The sequence below is a fragment of the Anopheles merus genome, chromosome X (genome assembly GCF_017562075.2).
Source record: "Anopheles merus strain MAF chromosome X, AmerM5.1, whole genome shotgun sequence".
In the NCBI taxonomy this organism is placed as follows: Eukaryota; Metazoa; Arthropoda; class Insecta; order Diptera; family Culicidae; genus Anopheles; species Anopheles merus.
Window position 1 is genome coordinate 17,968,344 of NC_054081.1, and position 13,104 is coordinate 17,981,447.

Genomic DNA, 13,104 nt, shown 5'->3' on the forward strand with positions numbered 1-13,104 from the left:
TTTTTTAAATATTTTTAATATAAATTATGAATATTAAAATTTACATTAAATTTTTATATTTTTAATATTAATATTTGTAATATTAATATTTATTTTTAAGCCCATATTTTTAATATTAAAAAAAAATTTTGCTTTGTATTTTCAAAACAATCACTACATGCAAAGAATTTTGTATGAACTTTAGGTATGAAAAAAAAAACATTTTAAGACCATTTTTTTTACAATCGTTAATAAATATGTTTTTGTTAAACCCTTTTTGACATATGTTAATTATATTTTTAAACGATTTTCAAATGCGTCAGTTAGCACAAAAAAACTGTGTTTCTAAGTGTGTTTGTAGTTATGGTACGACCATAAATTTGTTTTTTCGTAATAAGTCGTGTAAAAATATTTAATTTTTTTGAAAAAATAAAAGAAGATGTGAAATAGTATTCTGCACAACTCATATATTCACTGTTCTATCTATCTCGTACAGATTTTCCAAAAATCGCGAAAAACGACTGTCCGTATAGTTGTGGTAGGCGTTGAAGCACTGAACCAATTTATTTTTTATTTTTTGTTCAGTAGAGACGGCACGGCCGTATTGCAACTCGCGTACTGACAATTTGCTAATGTTATGCAACAGTAACATTCATAAATATTATAAATAGGACGAAAAGATGGAAGGGCTATGAACCGGGATAAGAATTGGATAGAAATCTGTACCAAGATAGCAACACAGTCATATAGGATAATTGTAAAAGGACATCAAAAACGGAGCAGGATTGCTTGTATGAAAACCTTTGTATGTGCCCTGCAGTCTGAGGTTCTACAGCTCTTAGTACATATCTGAGGTTTTGTTGCGAATACCTGTAAGGGGGCTAAATTTGTTGTTTCCTTATAAGATTTATGTAGATCAACTATTTTTGGAAGATACATTCTGGAACGAGGTGTGATTGAAAATTGTTAGATATGTACACAGGTGCTAAGTAAGCAAATGGTCGTAAGCGAGCCGTTGATGTCGCTCCACGCGCGGAGTCAGGTTGCAATGGGAAGTCCACTGGAAGCGGGTTCCCACGACAACCAGGTGCGGTGTCGTATGTTCGGATGGGCCGGAGCGAACATGATAATCGCAATCATGGTTGGCAACGTAACTGGCAAGCGATCTGGCAGCATCGAGAACACCGGTCCAGCTAAGCACCACCGAATCCAGATCCTAGTCCAGCAGTTCATAAATAAAGATCCCCAGTTTTTTTTATCTTACTCCGGGCTATCGTACACATAGTTAGTTGTTTGCAGTAGATTATTGTTTCTTTTTTCTAAATTATTGTTTCTTTTTTCAACTAATATAATGGCTGATGATGTAATTTGCATGTTCAAAATGTGTTTTGATAACATTACATATTTTTCTTGTGTTTATAAGCGAATTTCTGTATTGTTAAAGAGGTTGGATAGTTTTTCAACATTTCTACTAGTTTCTATATTCTACCATTGTGATTCTGGAGACTGTTAATTGATTCAAGATTATCTGACCAAGCAGTGTTTAGAGTGGTGTGTTAGTGTTGATGGTTTCCTTAAGCCATAGGTAAGTTGAGTTTTATCTGTGTCGCTACCCATTTTTTTCCTATACTTATTGTGCACTTTTATAAAAGATATAACCACATCAGGTATTATGATGTTTCTTGACATGTTTCTGGAACAGCTATATGATGAGCATATATGATGTCATTAGTAGTTTTCATTATCATTTCATCTATTTAAGATGTTTGCACTATTCGATTCTGCTCCGTGATAGTAATATTGTTTGTTGATGCATCTTTGTTATCTGCTAATGAGTCGGGTTTATTAATTAGTAATATATTTTTAAATTTAAAATTTTACTAACAAATAATTGGATGCAAGTTCTGAGTGATATTGGCGTAGAAATATCAATATTGTTATCTGTTAAATTGTAGACGGATTTTGTCTAGAGTTTGGTTGAATGTATGTGGGAGAGTCAGGATAATATATTGAAAAGGGATTTCTGAATTTCTTCAAAAGGGATTTACCAGCTTGATAAGCAATCATACAATTCCACGTTCGGTGTCGTGCGTTAAGGTCTCCACATATTAGGTATTTATTGCTATTATTAGTTAGTTTTTTCTCTATCCTTTTTAAACCTTTCCATGGGCACATTTCTCTTTAAAGATCGAAGGTTGAAATTTCGGCCTATCTACTGTTTGCATTGTATGGCAGTTTTCGAGCAGCTATCAAAGTAGGTACAATATACGGGTGGGATTATCCCAAGGTGTATGTATTTAGAAGGTTGACGCTCCGTACTGCGGCAGAAGCAACAAGCAGAAGCATATCATTTCTATTTAGTTGAATTTGTTTAAAATTGTCGAAATGTATGCAATGCTCTGCACTAAAAAGCAGTATTTGTAGTGTTTTTGCATGTTTGAGCGAATAACTTTTTAACGAATATGTACCTGCCGTGTTTGATTGTGTTTGAAGGTGCTTTTAATTTATTTTTAAAAACTACGTGTGCCACCCATTGGAACCCATTGGAAAAGAACCATTAATTATAATAGAAAATGTGCACCTTAAAAACCAATTTACCTACAACCTTTAAGCTCGATTGTGTTCCAAATTCAGAATTCATCAACAGCGCTCTTTGCGTTAGTAACAACACCTTGATTTTATTACAAAACTACACACAACCATCTAAAACAAACCAAACCAAACACTCAAACCCATGGCGACCGCTAAACGTCGGACCAGATGGTGTGGGGCACCCAGAGCACCCCGATCGCACGCTGTTCACTTGCGATCACGAAAGGTAAAGATCGTGTCCATCAGGAAGATCACCCCGTTGATGACCGCGATCGAGCCCTTGGTGATGGCGAGATCGCGGGTCCGCGTGCGAAACGCATGCTCCCACGCCTCGATAATGAAGACGCCGGACGTCAGGAAGCAGACGCAGCCGAGGAGACTGTAGAAGATGCTCAATCGACGGTGAAGGTGCGCCTTCATCAGGTAGCCTGAAAGAGATTCAGTCGCTGTCACAGCGGATCGATGACCATATGGCAAGCTGCATCGAACGTACCTGCCATGACGGTGAACAGAATCACGATAAAGCCACAGAACGTCCCGGTCGCCAGGAAGCCCGTCACCAGATCACCATCATTAAAGCTGTAGTAGTGCAGCGTGGTACAGGTAACGGCCAGTGACTGAATGATGATAGCAAAACGAAGAAAAAGCAATTGATTGATCGTGGAAGGCGGTTTTCGGACGCTCCAGCTCTTCAGAAGCTAGTAATTTCTCACACAACAACACACACACACATAAATCGAGTCCACGCAGTGAAATTAATTACCAGCTCCAAAAATTTGATGATCGATAATGGCGGACGGTACTCTCTTGGTGCCGTTGGATGAATTCCAACGGGTAGCACACTGTGGTGTATCCTTGGTGCAGGAGCAACGGAATTTTCCGCCATTCCAGTACACTTGCACTAGTCAGACCGAGCACCGAGCTTAAAGGACAAAAAGACGGCCCGTATTTCAACGCTGCGCACTTGTCGCCGAAAGGGAACTGCTTCCTTCTAGTCCGCTCACCCAACTAACACGCAGATCATTCCTCACGCACAGCGCCACTTTTTCCCAGTAGTTTTCCCTTCCGTCTAGATTTCCCTTCCGTCCCAGATCTAGCTCAAAACAGCGCGTTGAGTAACGCGCACCCCAAAAACCAGCCGTAATCCACCAGCGAAGATTGCGTGTCCCAGTGTCCAGCATGTCCGTTGCCGTCTTGACGTGCGAGATTAAGTCTGATGAAATGAGGGTGGCCCAAGACCGGGCCGAGTTTGGAGGTTAATTGATAGCGAAAAATAGCTCCCCCTTGTGCTAAGCCACGTGCAGTGGGTGTGTTGTGGGCCGGATAGCGAGAGAGAGAAAGAGTCGGGGCGAACAGGGAGGGAGATTGAAGTACTTCCAAGCAACGTACGTCTGGCGTTGCGTTGCCGGATCAATTTGGGCGACGCAACGATTTCAAGATCAGTTCTCACCACCGGCATTGCTGCAATCTCGAGTGTTGGACGTGATGATGCTGATCCAACTCTTGCTACACACATAACTGACTTTTCCCATATCTCGAGTTAGTTTTGTTGAACTCAGCAACAACAAAAAACAAGTGAATAACGAATCGGATAGAAATTCCAGCTAACAAGTTTCAAGCTTTTGTTGTTCTTTCCACGCAGCACGTCCCGCGGGACTCGGATGTCGGTGCGAGCGTTAACCATTTTATTAATTAGAAAACTAAGTGAACGAGGCCGTGCTGCAAAGGCTGGCGGGAAAGTTTGTTGCCATCGCGACATCGCGCATTGCAATTTACAGGCAGCGGACAAACGCACGCAAAATCAATACATTCCCGGTTCGGTGTACCAACGGGAGGAATGGTTCGTCCCTTCCCACTGTCCGCGCCGGATGCGGCGAGATGGGGAACGATATTTCAATTGAACCCGGTGACCCTTTCCTTTCTACCCTCGCTGTGTGTCATTTCCACCCAATCGTACAAAGCACTCGTATCCCGTTCAGATCGATATCCCAGATCGACCTATTTTAATGCGCAATGTTTACCTCCTCACTTCATTTTGTTTTGTTTTGTATTGCTTCCGAGCGGTAAAGTGTCGTCACGTTTTACGTCGGAGCAGTGGACGTTACTCAGTAAGGCTGAACACGTTTAATCAATTTGGACATAGTAGTAGACAACGAAACTTTACTCAGTAAAAACATGAATTTATCTATATTTATAAGATAATATTATGAGGATTTAGCATTACAATTCGTTAATATTGTTTTGCTGTTTTAATATTATCCAGAAAGCGCAAGCTTCCGTCGTAAAGCTCCCCGAAAGCTCACAACTCACCTAGGCAAAGTTGTGTTCCGCAATAGATGGCGCTAGTAGTGCCGCGACATCGCAGTGTTGTGCCGACCCTTGCTTGTTTATGCACGATTTAATTACTTTGAATCGTGTTTGGGTTACAGTCTCTGGCTCTAAGCAGACCAGTTCAAGGTCAACCAAGGGTCTGTTTGAATTTCGTTCAGCGAAAATGTTTCATTGCTGTTTTTTTTCACATTGCATAATTTGACGCTCGAGTCGCGCGCTATACGGCTATTTGACGCTCGAGTCGCGCGCTATACGGCTATTGTAATTCAGTCAAAGACACACAAACACGCATACACCAAAATCATAAACAAATATTTGCAGAATACGTTCAATTCAGTATTCCGTGCATCAATCACTTTGCGTGCCACTCATCCATCATTCGGAATTAAAGTGACTTGAATGAATAGTTTAAAGGCGATTTTGAAGTTATTTAAAATTTTCGAATCTTGACTTAGAGTCAACTGTTGGTTTTATGATTTTTGTGTTGTTTTCATTTTATTTTAAAAATAGCTCTTACTTACATCTGACATATACCTAAGCCTTACTGTTCCTAGCAGCGTAATAAGCAAACCAAGATGTTACTGGAATATTTGAAAGCATAATACTCCTGATCATGTCACCAACCACAATTCTCAGAATCCAAGTGCACCTCAGAGCCCCTGGACACTATTTCACAAGGGTACACATTCTGTGTTACGATTTCCTCCTCAACTTTTATCGACAACTCCATGGCTGCTCACACCTTTTATGACAACAAAGGCAAAGGAAACGGCTATGTTTACCGTCCGCAACTCTGCACGCTTCATCTACGCAGTCCAGGATCACCTTGATTGCCAAATCGACGCGGTGATCGCGAGACAAACATTGATCATCCGTCCGCCCCCCGTTAAGCAACCGATGCCGTCATCGACGTGCCAGCTCACGCTAGCTCCAAGCGCCGTCCCTGACGCTGAAAATCGTTGTTTGATGAGCTCATCTCTGGCTCACAGGCGGGAACGCAGCAACAAACCGGGGGAGCAAATGAATCAATGCTACTGTTGAGAGCACGACAGTCAAATTTAAAATTTAGCTTAGCGAGAGTTTTGAGCTCAAAACAAAACAGTGGAACGTGGAATAGAACGCTTGAGCCCCCCCTTTTGGTAGCGCAAAATGAGCAAGTGTGAACATGAGCAGCCGCTACAGCGCAGCACAACCGTGAAAGAAGAAAATTATACACGAACACACCAGTGCGAACCATAAGCATAAGTATCGCCTCGATTGTGCAAACGAAAATATCACCCGATCTAGCACGACGATCAAGCATCCATATAAGCATAATTGCGGATAACGCTACAGTTGGAACAAAGCAGCATCTCTGGATCGTATCGCAAACGCGATAAACAATCATGAAAACGTACAGTTTTATTTCGCACAACCAACAAAATAAACATTTAGCAATGTTAGCGTCAGCGAAACAAACAATATGTGGACGGATCAAAACATAGAATCATCGATGGTCAAAACATAGCGACGTCTCTCGAACGAATACAATAGGGGAACGTAGGGCAAAATTGTCGGGTGGAGCGAAATGACCATCTACATCAAGCGCATAAAAATCACGCCAGCGTAGGGTGGTTTCGCTCCAAATGTTCAAGCTTGAAATATTTTGGGACCTTCTTCTTCTTCTTCTTATTTTAGGCTCAACAACCGTTGTCGGTCAAGGCCTGCCTGTACCACTTATGGGGTTGGCTTTCAGTGACTTTTGGATTACCCCCCATAGCAGAATAGTCAGTCCTACGTAAAGCGGCGCGGTCTAGTTGGGTCTTGAACCCATGACGGGCATGTTGTTAAGTCGTACGAGTTGACGACTGTACCATGAGACCGGCTTGGGACCTATGATGAAAAAAATTAAAGAGTTGTATGATCCTATGTGCCTAAAACCACATTTAATTTTTATTCGTCAATGTTCCAAGATCTTCTTCGTCAGCGTTTTCGTTTTGGTTAGTTTTGAAGTATGATATGATAAAGCTATTTATGTAGACCTACAGAGGTCCGACAATTGATCCAAATAAATTAAATAAAATATTTACTATAAAATATCGTTTCGATATACCATCGAGGAGGATAAAATAACCTACCTTAAAAAATTAAACTACCTTTAAGAAGTCTTTTATGGCGTTGCAATGGAAGACGTTCAACCATTCATGATTGAGAGAACTAACTTCTAAAGTCCAACATGCGCATCACATGAGCACAGGTTATTGTTAAAATCAATACAATGTACACACACCCACAAGGGTAATGTTCATCCCTCCAAAACGAACTATGAAGGTGAGATAAAAAATGCAGCATGATTATGATGATTTGTATGATTTGTATGATGATTTGACACAACCACAGTATGATTTGACACAACCTATCAAACGATTAAATGGCACGCCCACGCAACTCCAAATGGAAGGTTTGGACTGAGAATTACTCAATAAAGAAGTATTTGTTTTGGTTGTTTGACAGCAAACATTCAATTGAGGTTTGTACATTCGTGAAAATATGCGGAGTAATTATTGGAGGTGCAAGTAAGCACTATATATTTATGCGTGGGACATGTCAAATGTCATTAAAAAAAACTTTGGTCCACCTGACAGGTCTGTCACGGATAATTTCTGAATTTAAACTAAAATCTAAATCTTTTCATGACTCGCACAACTTTAATCAACAAAAAGAAGTGGCATTGACATCGTTCAGGAATAGATGAAAGGTTCCAAATGATAACAAAGATCAAAATTTCAAATAACAATAGTTGTGATAATAATAATAATAATAATAATAAATAATAATAATAATAATAATAATAATAATAATAATAATAATAATAATAATATAATAAAAATAATAATAATAATTATAAAATAATAATAATAATAATAATAATAATAATAATAATAATAATAATAATAATAATAATAATAATAATAATAATAATAATAATAATAATAATAATAATATATAATAATAATAATAATAATAATAATAATAATAATAATAATAATAATAATAATAATAATAATAATAATAATAACAATAATAATATGCTTGGGTTACGGACTTGAGTAATTTCCTAAAGGAAAGTTCTAAACTACTGTTCTGTGCGCTGGAACAAAGTCAGCTGTTAGTGCCCAATAATTTAATAATGCATTAGATTCCGCATTCTACAATATTGTAAGCGCGGCTTACAATTCCTAAGCGGCGCTTACAATTCCTAAATTAATAGCTGAATAAATCGTCATTGCAATTGGCCAATATTTTGTTAGGCACGTACATGTTAAGCAATAGGTAATGTTAAAATACCATTAACCCCTTTAATTGTCATCGTTTTCTACAACTGTCCATCTTACCCTCCATGGTGTCCATCTTTCTCCTATCATGTGTCTGCCTTAAAAAAGTCCTCAAAAAAAAGTTGATAAAACTTAAAAGATTCAGTTTCAACTTTTTCAAGCCATCGGTTGTTCTGGGTGTTAACCTTCTGGTCCTGGCAGAAGTTTTTCCCATCAGAGCAAAAGGTTCGGTTCGCCTTCACCGTGTTCAGCAAACACTGCACGCACTGCATGATGTCGCGGTTGTCGCGTCCGGCGCGGATCATCATGATGCATGTGATCCGCTTCCACAATGTACTCTTTTTTGGCATTTTCTTATCACGGGATGTTTTCGCTGCTTGTTCCGTACACTTTAAGCTGTCGAATGTCGTATTGCTTGTTTTCCTATGCCAACTCGATCACGAGTTATAAACTCTGTTGTAACTGTCAAAATTATCCCGAACGCCCTGTATATAACGAACAGTCTTTGCATATGACCATGAATTATTGTTTGCATGTACCAAGAAACGAAAAGTCATCAGTAGCGTTAAAATATTGTAAACCATTTAAATTTCCAACGTTTTGTACTGGTGTCCATCATATCCTGCATAGTGTCCATCTGTCCCATTACAGGTTCCGATTATTCCAAAACCCCCCAAAAAATATGTTTTTAATTGAACATAAAACCAAAACATTTTAAAGAAACTTGATCGTTTCAAACACATTTTATGGCAAAATATGATTGTAACATAAGATCTGAACAATTTCACGGTCACGGAATATATTATATATCGCATGATTTTTAACATTACAGTTTCTGCAATGTTGAACTATTTTTAGTATCCACGATTACACAAAAAGTAATACCAAGAAAGCCTAGCCATGTGCCCAAAATTCCATTAAAAAGCGTGAATTTTTTCTTCTTTTTTTAATGTCATCGTACCATACAGTATGACAGTTTGACAGTTGGTACATACATTTAGGCGTAAATTGTTTCAGACACGTTGATTTTGGCTTCACGGCTTTGTTTTACGCTTCACGGCGTGAAATTGTCTCGGTACGTCTAGGCACACGGTGAGGTGTATCAAGACTACTATCTCACGCATATAGTTATTTAGCCATGAAACGGTAAAGACGGATGCTAGAATAGAACGCGTCTCAACTAACTGGCCTTGGATCTGTGTGATCTATATACTCTAGCGCGCCTTAAGGCATTGTAAATCCAGCGCCGCCAGAGCTCGAAGCAGCACGGGGTTTGCGCGATGACATCATCCCGGTGCTCCAGCCCATTCTTCGCGACTCCTCAACCAATCATCACACGCATCAACGCGTGCACACGCACACGAGCGCAGAAGAGCTAGCCTGCTATGATGACCCGGTGCAGGCGATGTTTCAGTCGTGCTCGAGACGTTCAAGCAATCGGTTCACTTTCTACCGACACAAACACACACAGCGAGCGTGTTTCTTTGTGCGTTTGTCCGTGCTGTTATTGTTTTGTACACCGTGTTCAACCGTGCATCACATTCAACCCGCCCCAAGAAACAAGCCCACAGACAAAAAGCACAATGGCAGTGAGTCGATTGTCAATCGTGAAGTTCTTGGAGTTGGTAAGTTCTTCTCGTTGTAAAAAAATAGCTACCCTTAATGACAAAGTGTTAGGATTTTGTGGTGCTAAATAGAACCCGTATCAAGTTGTGTGAAGCTTTGGCGCGATACGCGCAGTTTGCTGGCGACAGTCTGCCTTGTGTTAGCCTTTTCTGTTTCCCCATCCCCAAGTGCGAATAAGCGTGCGTTTATGGGCAAAATTTTATGGTGCAAAGCAATTTCCAACCCAGACAGTTGAAATATTCTCCAAGAAACACAAGCCATGCTGTGCCCAGAAGTTACCTCCATCCACCGAACATCAACTATCGACATCGTATCGTTGCCTTTTTTGTTTTTGTGGTGGCCCCTTGCTATGTCCATCCGTTAATGTGTTTTCCGTTTCGGTTTATTTGTGTAGCGATTGTTTACATATCCACTGACCGGCTCCCAACCCAGCAGTACGATTGAATTTCCGGTCATTGGTGGGGAGTTGCCACAGGAATTAGAGACTGCGTGTAACGCATCGAATTACAAACCTACGCAGAGTTATAAGCCTAACTGATTGCCAAAACTGGGCAGAAGGAGAAAAGGGCGGCCGAGGGAGAATAAATACGAATGAATTAATAAGTAATTAGATGGATCGTGTGGCGACTATCTCAGGAATTTGAATAGGCAAATTAACACAGCAAAGGCCCTCAAGCTGTTGCAGCGGTGCTGCCTTCATCACCATTCACCGTCGTGGAAGGTTTAATGATCGATGACATCAGCACTTGTGTAGGAGGGGCAAGATCGTGCTTAAAATAATCTATTAACCATGGTCACTGTATGCACCCTCAGCGAAATCTTTCCGAGCTCCGAACACGCGGATTGACCGCGCAATTTCGGGGACGTGCGCGCTTTCGCTCCTCATTTGTACGGCGGCGTAAACAGATGGCCGAGAAAAGGCGTTTGCTCGCTAGAGCAAATGATTAAAGTCATGCGTTTACATCTATGCGTTCACAACCACATCAACAGCATTCCAAAACCACTTTTTCCACGTGCACGCCTAAATGCGTTGAGAACGCGCGAACTGCGCATCAGACCTAACACCGCAACTGGTTCAACTTGACCCAGTTTGGCCGGTTGATGCATGGGTAGAAGGAGAGGACCGAACATCAACGCTAGCTCTGCTCGTGTATTCTTTAAAGAAGGGGAAAAAAGGAAAAACAAAAGCTCGTGAGCAATCACAAACTGCTCAATATCTTCATGTTTGCGCATTGCACTCGCTGGCTGAGCGCAAACAACAAAGCGTTATCATGGCTACATTCTCGCTGCATGTTTTCGCCCCAGCCCCCAGAAGGTGACGAATGCCTACGTTGCCTGTCTGTTTTCTACGAGCTATCTGCATGAAGGCGCCTGAGGTCATCTCAAACAACTCACAGCTGACTCATCGCGCAATAATAGTCTGGGCAGATCTGGGCCACAGCATGACCGGCAAGCATTTAATCGTCCTACGACCTTTACTTTTTGTCCTTTCCTCAGGCGCTGGCCATCACCTGTGTGATACTGCACTACAAAAGTCTTGGAGAGCGAGATGACATCACTAAGCTCTTGTCGGCCGGCACTTTCGTCGGGTACAGTGTGATTCTTATTGCACTATTTGCCGGTAAGTACTCCTCCACCTCTTGATCATCATTGTTTTTTTGTGATAAGCTATCTCTCTGACTCTCTCTCTCTCTCTCTCTCTCTTTCTCTCTCTCTATTTCTCTCTTTATTTCATTCTCTCTAGGGTACATGCTGAGCAATCCGATCAACAAGAAGCTGGACTTGTTCTTCAGTCTGATCGGGTGCGCCATGTTCATCGCGTCCGGCGTGCTGATCCTCAAGGAGTGGGAAAATGCCTGGAACACCGACACGAAAAAGATCGGCATCTCGAAGGGTTCACTGGCCGTCACGAACGGGGTGCTATTCTTCTTCGATGCCATCTTCACGCTACGCGACTAGAGCGTCACTATGATTCTCACCTTTTTTCACCCCACCTTCATTCACAAAATTTGCTATGATATTCAGTGTGTGTGTAATCTCAGCGTCTATCTCCGCCTAGCTTATCAACCAGTCTGCTCTGCTTTACATCCAACGTACAGCAGCATCATTCAAACATCCCCGATCCAAAGAAATAAGGTCCGTCAACTTCCGCACTAGAGGGCGTTATGCTAAAGCTCTTTGTTGGTGCTGTAAGCGCCTACACAGGGGGCGCGCCTTGCACGCAATACGCTTGCATGCAAACAACTCAAGGAAAGCTCTCTCTCTCTCCCTAGGAAAGTGTATGACGCGTATTGGTGTATTTTGGCAAACTAGCTGTTTTATTTCTAATGCCCATTTTCTACTTTTAAATTATAACATTATAAAATTGTTGTAAAATATCATAGCACTACATCACTTCAAGATCTGTCCACTTCATGCACGCCAATCGACATCAACGAATGAGCGATTTGAACCATTTATATACAACCTAATATATAGGACGTAATGCGTGTGTGAGTATGTAATCTTTTTGATATACGTGTATACAAATAAATTAATGTACAAAATAGTTATAATCTGAGTATTCCGAATCAGAACACTTGTAAAAGCGATCCAGCAAAACAAATCTTCATCACATCTCCAGTCTTCCAGCCAGTCAACCTTCCAGCCTACAAAAAAAGATAAGAAGCAGCATATTGCCACCAATTATCCCACGGTACTGTGCAGGCGATAGGGAGATCTAGCCGTGCTCGTTATAAAGTTGCAATCTACAGTTTCTCCATATCGTTAGGCCGCTAGCTTGGTTCCTTTTCTCGCACACCGGCCAGTTTGTAGTTTTCCTGTTGTTTTGCCTAGCAACACCCTACAAATCGTCCTGCCTGAAACGCAGTAACTGTTGGCGAGAAGAATGCAGAGTTGCTGGGAAATTTTACTGAAACTGAACAATTGCTGTGTTGAAAACTCCGTTCTAAAACAGTTTTCCTGCTAAAAGTGCTTCTTTTCAAATGCGTTTGTACGAAATATGCGTCTCATTTGCGTAACTACATTTTTGGCTTGGGTTTTAAATTTTAATTCTCAAAACGAAATGCCATAAAATTTTATGCCCAACGGTTTTAATATATGCATACTTAATACACTCACCAGCAGTAGCTGGACATAGACACATATACAACCGCCTATATGTGTGTACGCGTGCCGGACAGCAACTTTCACTAGCGGGAATATGAAAATCTGTGACTGAACACGGAACAGGAGGGTGCAACTTTTGCTCCGCGAAATTGGT

The 13,104-nt window shown here is 40.9% G+C and overlaps 2 protein-coding genes across 3 annotated transcripts; one reads left to right on the plus strand and one right to left on the minus strand.

Annotated features, from left to right (window-relative positions):
- Positions 1-275: 275 nt before the first annotated feature.
- Positions 276-6,614, minus strand: LOC121595670. Of its 2 annotated transcripts, XM_041919814.1 has the most exons (4): positions 5,527-6,614; positions 5,424-5,452; positions 3,065-3,188; positions 276-2,999 (listed from the first exon to the last, which is right to left on the minus strand). In XM_041919814.1, the coding sequence occupies exons 1-4, from the start codon at positions 5,630-5,632 to the stop codon at positions 2,779-2,781; spliced, it is 480 nt and encodes a 159-aa protein (XP_041775748.1). In that variant the 5' UTR covers positions 5,633-6,614; the 3' UTR covers positions 276-2,778. The 2 variants fall into 2 exon arrangements, with proteins under 2 accessions (XP_041775748.1, XP_041775756.1); XM_041919822.1 differs by lacking the exons at positions 5,424-5,452; positions 5,527-6,614 and adding an exon at positions 3,335-3,751.
- A 2,871-nt stretch (positions 6,615-9,485) lies between these two features.
- On the plus strand, positions 9,486-12,390 carry LOC121595664. Its single transcript, XM_041919800.1, has 3 exons — positions 9,486-9,841; positions 11,340-11,463; positions 11,587-12,390. The coding sequence occupies exons 1-3, from the start codon at positions 9,602-9,604 to the stop codon at positions 11,799-11,801; spliced, it is 579 nt and encodes a 192-aa protein (XP_041775734.1). The 5' UTR covers positions 9,486-9,601; the 3' UTR covers positions 11,802-12,390.
- Positions 12,391-13,104: the final 714 nt, after the last annotated feature.